At 38.6% G+C, this 12,959-nt stretch overlaps 1 protein-coding gene across 4 annotated transcripts in view; it reads left to right on the top strand.

Moving 5' to 3' along the window:
• The window catches only part of ACOXL (acyl-CoA oxidase like), a 376,737-nt gene that overhangs the window by 334,892 nt on the left and 28,886 nt on the right, over positions 1-12,959 (top strand). For all 4 annotated transcript variants that reach the window (XM_087426114.1, XM_087426113.1, XM_087426115.1 and 1 more), the window contains one exon: positions 11,049-11,150. In XM_087426114.1, the coding sequence (XP_087282240.1) occupies positions 11,049-11,150 (102 nt within the window). The remainder of the gene's footprint in view (positions 1-11,048; positions 11,151-12,959) is intronic.

The following is a 12,959-nucleotide window of genomic DNA, read 5'->3' as shown; positions in this document are numbered from 1 at the left end:
TTTTCCTACGTTTGGGGTCTACCAATTTGTTTTCCCATTAGCAATATATGAGAGTATGTGTTTCCCCATGGCCTCCCTGAGAGAATTTAATATTTATATATATCATTTTTGCACATCATATAGGTGATAGTATCTCAGCATTGTCTTAATTATTATTTTTCTAATTATGAGTGATTTGAATATTTTTTATAAATTTGAGGACAATTTTTTATTTTTTGTGTATTTTCTCTTCATGTCTTTTTCTCATTTTTTCCTGCAAATTTTTTGTCCTTTATCCATTTACTTTTAATTTAATTTATGTTTTTTTATTGAGGTAGAATTGACATATGACATTATATTAATCTCAGGAGTACAACTTAATCATTCAATATTTGTATATATTGCAAAATCATCACCCCAGTTAAGTCTAGTTAACATCCATTACCACACATAGTTGCAGAATTTTTTCCTGTGATGAGAACTTTTAAGATCTACTCCCTTAGCAACTTTCAAATATGCATTACAGTATTATTAACTATAGTTGCCGTGCTGTACATTACATCCCCATGATTTATTCATTTTATAACTGGAAGTTTGTACCTTGTGACTACCTTCACCCATTTTTCTCACCCCCCCTCCTCTGCCTGTGGCATCCCCACCAATCTGTTTACTGTATCTACGAGCTTGGCTTTTTTTTTTTTTCAGGTTCCACATATAAGTGAGATTAAATGGTATTTGTCTTTTTCTGTCTGATTTACTTCGCTTAGCTTAATGCCCTCAGGTCCATCCATGTTGTTGCAAATGACAAGATTTCATTCTTTTTTATGGCTGAATAATATTCCATTACACACACACACACACACACACACACACACACACACACACCACATTTCTTTATCCATCTATCCATCAATGGACGCTTAGGTTGGTTCCATGTCTCAGCTGTTGTAAATAATGCTGCAATGAACATGCGGGTGCAGATATCTTTTCAAGTTAGTGTTTTCTTTTCTTCAGATAAATACTCAGAAGTGGAATTGCTGGATCGTATGGTAGTTCTATTTTTAATTTTTTGAGGAACCTCCATACTGTTTTCCATAGTGGCTGCACCAATTTACATTTCCACCAAGAGTGCACAAGGGTTCCCTTTTCTCCGCATCCTTGCCAGCATTTGTTATCTCTTGTCTTTTTGATAATAGCCATTCTGACAGGTGTGAGGTGATATTTCATTGTGGTTTTGATTTGCATTTCCCTGATGATTAGTGCTGTTGGGCATCTTTTCATGTATCTGTTGGCCATTTTTATGTCCTCTTGGAAAAATGTCTATTCAGATCCTCTGCCCATTTTTTAATCAGATTATCTGGGGTTTTTTTGCTATTGAATTGTGTAAGTTTCTTATATATTTTGGATATTAACCCCTTATCAGATACATGATTTGCAAATATTTTCTCCCATTCAGTAGGTTGCCTTTTCATTTTGTTGATGGTTTCCTTTGCTGTGCAGAAGCTTTTTAGTTTGATGTAGTCCCACTTATTCATTTTTGCTTTTGTTGCCTTTGCTCTAGGTGTCAAATCCAAAAAAAATCATCACCACAATGATTCATTTTTGAGTACTGAACCAGCCTTGCATTCCCAGGATAAAGCCCACTTGGTCATGGTGTATTATTATTTTTATGTGTTGCTGGATTCAATTTGCTGATATCCGATAGGGGATTTTTGCATCTATATTCATGAGAAATATTGGTTTATACTTTTCCTTTCCTGTGCTGTCTTTGTCTGGTTTTGGTATAACAGTAATGCTGGCCTCAGAAAATGAATTGGGAAGGGTTCTCTCTTCTTCTATTTTCTGGAAAAGATTGTGTAGAACTGGGGTTATTTCTTATTTAGATGTTGTGTATAATTCACCAGTGAAACCATCTAGGCATGGAGATTTCTTTTTCACAAGGTTTTTAACTACAAATTCAATTTATTTTAAGACTATTTATGTTATATATTTTAACTTGTGTGATTCTTGGTAGCTTGTAGTATTCAAGGAATTGTATCATTTAATATCTCAAATTTATGTGTGTAACGTTCATAGTTTTTCCTTCTTAGTCTTTTACTTTCTGTGCAGTCTGTAGTGCTATCTCGTTTTATTTCTGATTTTAGTAATTTGTGTCTCTCTGATTTTGCCTTGTAAATCTTAATACAACTTTATCAATTACATTCATCTCTTCAAGAAACAAGTTTTGGTTGTCATTGATTTTTCTGTATTATATTTATATTTTCATTTTTGTTGATTTCTGCTTTTATCTTTTTTTTTTTTTTTTTTTTTTGCTGAGGAAGACTGGCCCTGAGCTGACATCTGTTGTCAATCTTCCTCTTTTTTTGCTTGAGGAAGATTAGCCCTGAGCTAACTTCCATGCTAACCTTCCTCTGTTTTGTCTGTGGGTTGCTGCTACAGCATGGCTGATGAGTGGTATAGGTCCACACCTGGGATCTGAATGGGCAAACCCGGGCCACCAAAGCAAGGCATGCCAGACTTTAACCACTATTCCATGGGGCTAACCCCATGATTCTGCTTTTATCTTTTATTGATTTCTGCTCTTATTTCCTTTCTTCTGGCTTCTTTAGGTTTATTTTTTTTCTTATTTTTCTAGGATATTTAGTGGAAGCTTACATGATTTATTTTAGACTTTTCTATTGTAATCATTTTATGCTATAAATTTGCCTCAAAGCACTGCTTTCTCTATATCCTACAACTATTAATATGTTGTATTTTCATTTTTATTCTGTTCTAATTTCCCTTGAGACTTCCTCCTTGACCCATGAATTATTTATAAGTGTGTGGTTTAATTTCCAAGTGTCTAGAGAGTTTCCTGTACTCTTTCTGTTATTGAATCCTAGTTTAGTTCTATTATAGCCAGAGAACATACCATGTATAATTTACATTTTTTTAATTGTTAAAATTTGTGTATGACCCAGGATATGGTATATATCTTGGTGAATGTTTTATGCGTCCTTGAAAAAAAATGTATATCCTGCTGTTGTTAGGTAGAATGTTATAATGTCAATTAGATCCAGTTGGTAGATGATGTTGTTCAGTTCTTCTGTATCTTTGCTGATATTCTGTCTACTTGTTCTATCTGCTACTGAGAGAGCAATGCTGACATCTCCAGCTATACTTGTGGATTTATCTATTTAGCCTTTTAGTTCTGTCAAGTTTGTGCTTCATGTATTTTGATGCTCTGTTAAGTGCATTCACATTTAAGATTGTTACATCTTGGCTCACTAACCTCTTTATCATTATGTAATTCCCGCTTTATTCCTGGAAATTTTCTTTTCTCTGAAGTGTACTTTGTCTGATATTAATATAGCCACTATACATTTCCTTGAATTAGTTTTTGCATAGTATACCTTATTCCATCCTTTATTTAATCTATTTCTATCATTATGTTTGAAGTGAATTTCTTGTAGACAGCTTGGGTTTCTTAAAAAAAATCATTCTGAAAATTCCTATCTTTTGATAGGACTATTTGCTTAGACTATTTCTAGTTAATATAATTATTGATACAGTTAGATTTAGATCAACCATTTTATTGTTTTCTGTTTGTTTCCTCTGGTTTTTATTCCTTTGTTTCCTCTTACGTTTTGTATTAGTTTCCTAGGGCTGCTGTAACAAATTACGACAAACTTGGTGGATTAAAACCACAGAAATTTATTCTCTCGTGGTTCTAGAGGCCAGAAGTCTCAAATTAGTATCACTGGGCCAAAATCAAGGTGTCAGCAGCATTACATTGCCTTTGGAGGCTCTAGAGGAGAATCCATTCCTTGCCTCTTCCAGCTTCTGGTGGCTGCTAGAATCCATTCCTTGACTTGCAGCCACCTCACTCTAATCTGTGTCTCTGTGGTCACATTGCCTCCTCCTCTTCTGCCTGTGGAACCTCCCTCTGCCTCCTTCTTATAAAGATACATGTGATTGCATTTAGGGCCCACCCCATTAATCCAGAATTCTCTCCCCATCTTAAGAATCTTAACTTAATCATACCAGCAGAGACTCTTTTTCCTTATAAAGTAATATTTTCAGATTCTGGGAATTAGGACATGAGATCTTTAGATGGCCATTATTCAGCCTACAACACACCTTTTTTTGGATTCTTTGGGAATTCTTTGGGATTTTATTTTGAGTTATCTATTTTTTTTGGTATAGTTTTCTTTTTCTTTTGAATTGATGCTCTAGGAATTACAATATACATACATAACTTTTTATAATCTACTTAAAATAAATATTTTACCTCTTCAAGTAGAATGTAGAAACCTTACCACCATAGAGTTTCTTTTACCCTCTCTGTAGGTCACAGGCATCTTACAAGTACATCTACGTACATTGGAAACCACATCAGACAATATTAGAAGTTTTGCTTTCAGTCATTATACACATTTTAAAAGAATTTAAGAGAAGAATAGTCTATCAAATTTACCCAGATATTTACCATTTCTATTGTGCTTCCTCCGTTCCTGATGTTCCAAGTTTTCTTTTAGTATCTTTTTCCTTCTGACTGAAGAACTCTTAAAAGTTCTTTTAGAGCTGGTCAGCTGGCAACAAATCCTCTCAGTTTTTCTTCATCTGACAGTATCTTTATTTCACCTTCATTCCTGAAGGATATGTTTACTGGATATAGAATTATGAATTGCTAGTTACTTTAAGTACTTAAAAAGTGTTGTACTGCCTCTTTCCAGCCTCCATGGTTTCTAATGAGAAATCCAGTCATTCAAATTGTTGTTCTCATAAGGTAACGCATCATTTTCTTCTCTGGCTGCTTTCAAGATTTTTCCTTTGTTTTTGGTTTCAAGATGTTTGATTATGATGTGTCTGGGCATGGATTTCTTTGTGTTTATCATGTTTGGGGTTCACCAAGCTTCTGAAACCACGTTTGTGTTTTTGCCAAATTTGAGAAGTTTTTTTAGCCATTAAATCTTCACGTACTTTTTCAGCCCTACCTTCTTTCTCGTCTCCTTCCAGGACTCCCGTGACATGAAGATTAGATCTTTTATTATGTCCCACAGGTTCCTGAGGCTCTGTTCCTTTTTTTTTTTTTTTCAGGCTATTTTCCCTCTGTTGTTCAAATAAGGTATTTTCTGTTATGCTATCTTCCAGTTCATTAATTCTTTCCTCTGTCTCCCCTATTCTGCCGTTGAGCCCGTTTTTATTTTGATCACTTTTCAGTTCTAAAAGTTCCATTTGGTTCTCCTTTATATCTTCTATTTCTTTGCTGAAACCTACTATTTTACCATTTGTTTCAAGAGGGTTTGTGATTGCTTTCTTGAGCATTTTTATACCAGCCGCTTTAAAGTTTTTGTCGGATAATGCCAATGTCTGTGCCATTTTGCTATTGGCATCTGTTGATTGTCTTTTCCCATGTAAATTACATTTATCTCATCTTTCATATGCTGAACTTTTTTTTTATTATTTCCTAGACATTTTGAATATTTTGTTATGAGAATCTGGGTCTGGCTTAAATCCTATGGATGATATTCATATTTTTGTTTTAGCAGACAGTGTACCTGGTTGTTTGGGCTGCAAGTTCCAACTCGCCTTCTGTTCACTGTGTTTCCAATGTCCATTTAGTCTTCATAGCCTTTGCAGTACTATTTTATTCTGTCCCACATATGCACCGTTCAGTGGCCAATCTGGCACTTGTATTCTCATCTATCTGCTAGTTCTCAAAGTATTACGTATGCTAATTAACGTTAGACTTATGTATGCACACCTGGGGCTGAGCCCAGAAGTTTATAAACAACTTTATGGGGTTCCTTTCCCAAGCCTTGCCTCTCCATGACCTCCTTGGTACGTTGTGTTTCCCTGGGGCTCCCTTTTTCCATCCTTCAGCCAGAAATCTGGGGTTTAGTTATCCCGGTCTGCTGCATATGCCTCCAGGGACAAGCAGCTTGAGGACTAGGAAAAAAATGAAACTCGCCACTAATTTGGTGGTACTTTGAATTTTGGTCTTCTTCCCCAATCTGCCTACTACTATTTATTTTTCAGATTCCTCAGATAGCTTCTCTGTTCAGGTCCAGGAGTTATGGCTACATTCAATGGGAGAGACAGGGGGAGTCATTTACTCCATCTTACCCAGAATAGAACCTATAGCTTCTATTTTTAGCAAAGAGTTGTCTGCTTTGTTTTTTAACTTCTGGAAGGTAGAAGTGCTATGGTGTGGTAGATAGAAAAATATGTTTTAATCTTCAAAGACTTAGTTCCAACCCTGGCTCTATAAGTTAACGTTTTGAGCCTCTATTTCTTCATGTGTAAAATGGGGCCTGTGTTGGGGGTCCTCAAGACCACCTTGAGGTTTTATGATTTGCTAGAAGGACTCACAGGACCAGAAAAGCTATTGTACTCATAGTTACAGTTGTATATTTATATATGTATATATGTATAGAGAGAGGGCGCAGAAGGATATAGATTAAAATCAGCAAAGGGAAAAGATGCAAGGGGTGCAGTCCAGGAGAAACCAACAAGGCTTCCAGTTGTCCTCGCCCAATGGAGGCGTACAAACAGCGCTTAATTCTCCCAACGATGGTGGGTGACAACATGTGCAAAGCGTTGGCTCCCCAATCCTTGGTGTCTCGCGTTTTTATTGGGGTCAGTCACACAAACATGCAGCACTCGCATGCCTGACCTCAGCTACTCAGAGCATGGCCCCCCAGAGGAAAAACTGATACAGCATGGCCCAGGGCCCCAGGCGTGTAAAAACAGGCCTTCATCATAAATCTGTTAGCATAAATTATCTGGTATGGCCCAAGGCCTCAGGCATATAAAGACACTCTTATCAGGCAAGATAGTCTAAGGGCTCAGAGGTCATCTCCCAAGAGCTGGGCCAAGGGCCAGCCCTGAAGATTTTGGAAATGTGCGGGGTCTGAGCAGCCCAGACCTGCTGAGTTAACCCTTTCCTGCACAGGCCTACGACAGCTACCTTTCAGGATAATTGTGAGGACTACATGAGGGGGATGTAAAAGGCACCTTGCAGTGCCTGGCACATAGTAGGTGCTTCATAAATATTGGCTATTATGATTCTATGGGCAGAAATTGCAAAGGAGCATATGGGCCTAAGAGGAAGAAAAACAGTAAAATATTATTCTGACAATACAATTGATGCAGGAAAAAAGGTGTGGCTTGGGACACACTAGAAGCCAGGATAAAAGAAGAGGGGTCTAAGGAAGGTCTGAGGAAGCTATATACAAACAATGAGGAGTGGGGTGATTGGGGAGGACACTTGTCCAAGGATAAACACAAAAGGGTAGCATTTGATACATGTCAGGATGGCCAAGTCCCGGCGTAACATGTGGCTTGACAGATAATCTAAAGATTTAAAAGGCCATTTTTAATTTAGCTACATTCAGAGTTTGAAGAGACAAGCGCCTAGTTTGGGGAGGAAGGCTTTGATGTTAACAGATAGTGAGAAGAAAGCAGAGCTACTCGTCTCCTATAATGTTCCCATCTTCTCTCTGAAGAAATATTGTCCTCAGTTGGGAAGGACTTGTAATTGCGAGAGATTTGAAACCCAGGAGGACAAAAGAGATGTCATAAAGTGATAAATGAGCAAATATCCACATTTTTAAAAAATAGGGAAAATGTAGATTTGGAAAACTATAGAATTTGAGGTTGATATAAATCCAAGTTAAAATTCTAGAAAAGGCTATTCAAGATAGTTTATGAGCAACTAGAAAAGAAAGAGATAGTCACTAGGAGCCTATCTGTGTTCGCTATGGCTAAGCCTTGCAAAACTCATCTTATTTCCTTTCTTAACCAGGTTACTAGAAGAGAAAAATCTGGGGAAATTGACGTATCTTGATTTTGGCCAACACTTTGCCAGGCTCTCGGGATATTGTTATGGACAAGATGAGAGATATGAGTTAGATGACTTCTCATTAAATACATTCTCAGATACTTGAATCAAAAGATGTAGGGCTATCAGGGGCCAGCCCAGTGATGCAGCAGTTAAGTTTGCGTGCTCCACTTTGGCGGCCTGGGATTCGCAGGTTCGGATCCTGGGCACGGACCTACACACTGCTTATCAAGCCATGCTGTGACGGCGTCCCATATAAAGTAGAGGAAGATGGGCACGGATGTTAGCCCAGGGCCAGTCTTCCTCAGCAAAAAGAGGAGGATTGGCAACAAACGTTAGCTCAGGGCTGATCTTCCTCACACACAAAAAGAACCCAGACCTATCAGCTGGGTTCTATGGTACAAAGACATAAATGAGACCTGACAAATTTCTAAATGACACAAAAAAATAGGTTATTAAAACAAGATTCAGGGGCCGGCCCCACGGCTTAGCAGTTAACTGCACGTGCTCTGCTACTGGCAGCCCGGGTTCAGATCCTGGGCGCGCACCGACACACCACTTATCTGGCCATGCTGAGGCAACGTCCCACATACAGCAACTAGAAGGATGTGCATCTATGACATACAACTGTCTACTGGGGCTTTGGGGAGAAAAAGGGAAAAAAAGTAGGAGGATTGGCAATAGATGTTAGCTTAGGGCCAGTCTTCCTCAGCAAAAAGAGGAGGATTGGCATGGATGTTAGCTCAGGGCTGATCTTTCTTACAAAAAAAAAAAACAAAAACAAGCTACATGGAGATTTTTGGGGGTTCAAGGTAGGTCATATCAACAAGGCAATACTTTAAAAGAACAAATTTAAAATTATCCCTTTAGGGATGTGTATATGTATGTATGGCTTGGTTGAAAATAGTTCATGGGGGAAAAGGCAAATGAACAAACATTTGATGTCAACCAAATGTGCATAATATTCTTTCACTCATTTATTCAAAAAAATATTATGTGGCTGTCACAAAAGCAAATTCCATCTTACTTTGCATATAAAAGTGTAGAGTCCCAATCCAGAACAGTGATGGTGCTGCTGACACTACAGTGATGAGAGAACATCTGGATACTCTGTTCAGTTCTGTGAGATGCTTTGAAGGAGAGAATTAAGCATCTAGAAGAGACCATCAGGTCCAAGGTGGCATGAGGCTGGAAGCCATGTGGTGAGAGGAAGATGACAATCTGTGAAGGCTGATCATCTTAAAGAAAGAACGACTAAGCAGAGACATGAAACATATCTTTAAATTTGTTCAGGGCTATTATCTGGAGGCTTTCATAGACTCCTGCTTTACTCCTTAGGCAGCAGAAGTTACAGGATTAATAGCTATGCGTTATAGGAAATTGGGTTTCAGCCAACCTCTTACAGTGTGTCAGCTCCTTTACCAGACCCTAGGCATACAGAGATGAGCAAGACAAGATCCCTTTCCTACAGAGTTAACAATCCATAAATCCATATTCCATATAGAGAAGTGGCTTGATATGCAATGGCTGTTCCAACAGTGAGACTCCTTAGAGATTCGGATGCCTCTTAATGCACTGAAATCCCATCTCTGGAAGACAAAAAGAAAGACGTTCAGGTTCTGTTTGAGGGTCTGAGGCTGGGCTGATTGTATCTGGACCTAGATGTAGTATTCTGGTAGCCACCAAGAACCAGGACACGTGTTTACGAGGACAAGCAAAGAAGGTAGCCTAAGGAGAGTCTGAACCGTGTTCAAGGAGAAAAGCAAAAGTTCAAAGCCAGAAAAGTGGCCCTGAGCATCAGAGACACAAGAGCCACAGACTGGCAACAGGAAGGCAACTCAGGAGTCGACAGAAGAGAAGAGCAGGCGTAGTTAGGAAGCACAATGTGAGGCTGGTTGAAGCCAGCAGTCTTTATTTTTATAAGAATTCATTTTTCAGGATGTATTACAGTATTTTTCAGTTGCTCTCACCATGTCTGTAGGGTCAGCTAACATCTTTACTGCTGTTATATAGAAGAGCCAAAGGAAGCTTACGCTGGCCAAGCAACTACTGCCCAGAACTTTGGCAAGTTCATAAAAGAGCCATAATTAATCTTAAATATCTTTTGTAGACAAGCTGCTACGCCACACTGTGACCCTTTCTGGGAAGACTGAATAGTTGAGGCTTTTCATAATGATGCTATTTCAAGGATGTCCCAAAATCTCAGGAAAAGAAGGAAGGGTCTCTATTGGCTACATGACTGTGAACTGTGTGATTTCTGAGTCTGACGATCCACAGAAGACATACTGTGTTCTGCTTTGAAGGTCATCTCCATTTGACTCTGAATAAGAGGGTTTTGTTGTTGCTGGGTTGACTTTGAGATTGTCTTACTTCTAAAGAGTCATTATCTTTTAGAGATACACGATGAAATGCTCTTGGATGAAATGATGTGACTGAACTTTGCTTCGCAGTCATACAGAAAGGGGGGAACAGGTGGGAGTAGAGATAAAACAAGATTGACCATGAGTGGATAGCTATTGGCGGTGGGTGATGGAGACATGGAGGTACTTTATACCGTTCTCTCTACTTTTGTGTAATTTTGGGATTATTGACTATTGAAAGATAAATGAATAGTTAATTTAAAAGTTACTTGTTGATACAGGGAAACTCATTATTGCTTGATGCCACTGATGTCATGAAGGAGTTGTGTGTGTAGGTTTCAGAAACATAATGGGAAAAAGTATTGAAACAAAATGTAAATGAGGAATTGCTATTTTTATGAAAGTTTAATCAAACCATGCTCGATGGAAAATATCAAGATGATATTATTCAGAATGTGCATTTAGAGTATTCTTTCATGAATTAGGAAGGAAAGCAAACAGAAATATTACATTTATGTTTTAAAATACATTATGAGTGGACTTTTGCTTCTGAATAATCTGGGGTGAGGGAGAACCAGATGAGGGTACAGATGAAACAAGAGTGGCATGAGTTAATATTTGTTGCATTGTGGGGATGGAGACATGGAAGTTGGTTATGCTGTTCTTTCTACTTTTATATATTCTTTAAGTTTTCCATAGAATGGTTTTTAAAAATAAAATATATACCGCACATCTAAAATGTGACCATTTTACATTAAAGAAGTGGTAACTTTTATTATTTTATGGAATATAATATTATGCTATTTCTCTTTTACCTTCTTAGATTCTACGTTTTCTTATATATTACTATTTGTCTGTTTCTCACCTCTTCTCCCAACCCTTAGTTTTGTCTGTTATATGGAACCAAGCTGGTGTTCGAGGAGCGAGCCTGGTATCTAGAACATAAATATTTGACTCCCATGGCCAGCATGAGGATCAGGAGTCAGGTAAGAGTCCCTGCTGTGCAGAAGAAACCCTTGCGCATCAGCCGTCAGCTCTTTGCTTTCTTAGAAAACAGACCTGCCAATCTTTTATCAGTCTCCACTCATGGATTTTTATGCCTCTGGGACTTCACATACATGTTTTCATTGCCTACCATGATCATATTACACTAAGGAGTTTAAGCGACAAAGAAATGATTCACTGTGAGTGAACTTTCTGACATGAAAAGGAGAGGAGGGAATCCAAAGTGTTTTCCTTGTCTTGGCAAAAAAAAAAAAAATGTATTAAGTGATTTTTCATTTTCCTACTTCTTACCAAAACCTATTAACTCATTATTCATATGAATACCTGTGGTGTTTTTATGTCAATGGTAGCAATGGGAATTCAGTATGACAGCTGTAGAGTGCCTGAAAATGAAGGTGGATCCAGTGAATCACCACAAAAATGCTGCTCTAAAGAAAGACTATAAACAGCGTAATCATCTATAAAACACATTTTCTGAGTAGCTCCTCTCTTCCAGGCCTTCTGGTAGATGCTGAAACACCAACAGGTGCGTGCTCAGGCTCTGCCTTCAAGGGAGCTCATTATATTTGGGGACACAAAACTGACTTTAAAAACACAAATAACAACACAAGGGAGCAGAGGCCTTCCTGTGAACTTGGCCACAAGATTATGTTCAGAGTTCAGAGGACAGAGGTCACTTAGGAGTGAAGGTCATTCTTGTGCTAGACCTTGAAGAGGGAAAATTCAGACAAAGAGGAGGTAGTGGTTCGATTGAGGTTGGGGGAAATGCAGTTGAGCCTCTAGACGGGGTTGATGAAGTGAGCAAAATCGTGGGAATGGGAGTACTCAGGACAGACATGTTAAAAAACACTGAAAAGACCAGTTTGGCTGAAGTCTCAAGTGACAGAAAAACCTGAAGAAGTCTGCAAGAGCAAGACTATAGTGAACCCTGAAGAACCTCGAAGAATCTTTTTCCTTTTCAGGAGAACAGTGGTTATGAAGAAAAGCATATGTAAAGATGTTTCAGTTATCTATTGCTATATAGTAAAAGACCCAAAAAATTAGTGGCTTACAATAACAACCATTTATTATTTCTCATGATTCTGCAGTCAGGACAGGGCTCAGCTAGATGGTTCTTCTGCTCCATGTGGTGTCTGCTGGGGCTGTGTCCTCAAGATGGCTTCTTCACTCTCATGGCTGGCACCTCAGCTGGGATGGTGGGAACAGCTGGGGGCTGCTCCACAACTGTTTCTTTCTGTGTAGCCTAGCGTGGTCTTCCTCACTGCATGGTAGTCTCAGGGTGGCAGAATGTTTTACATGATGGCTGGCTTCCAAGGAGAAAGTAGAAGATGCCATCGTGAAGGCTAGACAGAGAAGTAACATAGTGTTACTTCAGCTGCATTTTCTTGGCCAGAGGAAGTCGCAAGTCCAGCCTAGATTCAGGCTGGAGAGGAGACTTCACCGCTCACTGTGAGGAGTAACATCTACATACAGGGAAGGAGAGAACCGATGGCAGCCATCTTTGGAGACTACCTTCCATGAAGAAAATGTCCCCTTTGGGGAGAGGAAAGGAGAATACTTTTTAATTAAAAAAAAAAAAAAACGACTACCTGAGGGAATACTTTAAATCCATGTGACCAGGTATTTCAATAATATATAATTCTAATACCTCAGAAGAATGTTGAGTAAAAGAAACCAACTTTCACGTAAAACATTGAAGTACTTTTGTATTCTTATAGTGCAACGTGCTTTCCACACTTTTCATTTACTGGGTCCTCATAGCAGCCTGGGAGATAGCAGGGAGCAGCCAG

The sequence above is a fragment of the Ceratotherium simum genome, chromosome 40 (genome assembly GCF_057802395.1).
Source record: "Ceratotherium simum simum isolate JZ-2026a chromosome 40, ASM5780239v1, whole genome shotgun sequence".
In the NCBI taxonomy this organism is placed as follows: domain Eukaryota; kingdom Metazoa; phylum Chordata; class Mammalia; order Perissodactyla; family Rhinocerotidae; genus Ceratotherium; species Ceratotherium simum.
Note: the sequence above shows the minus strand (reverse complement) of the source record. Positions and strands in the feature narration are given on the sequence as shown.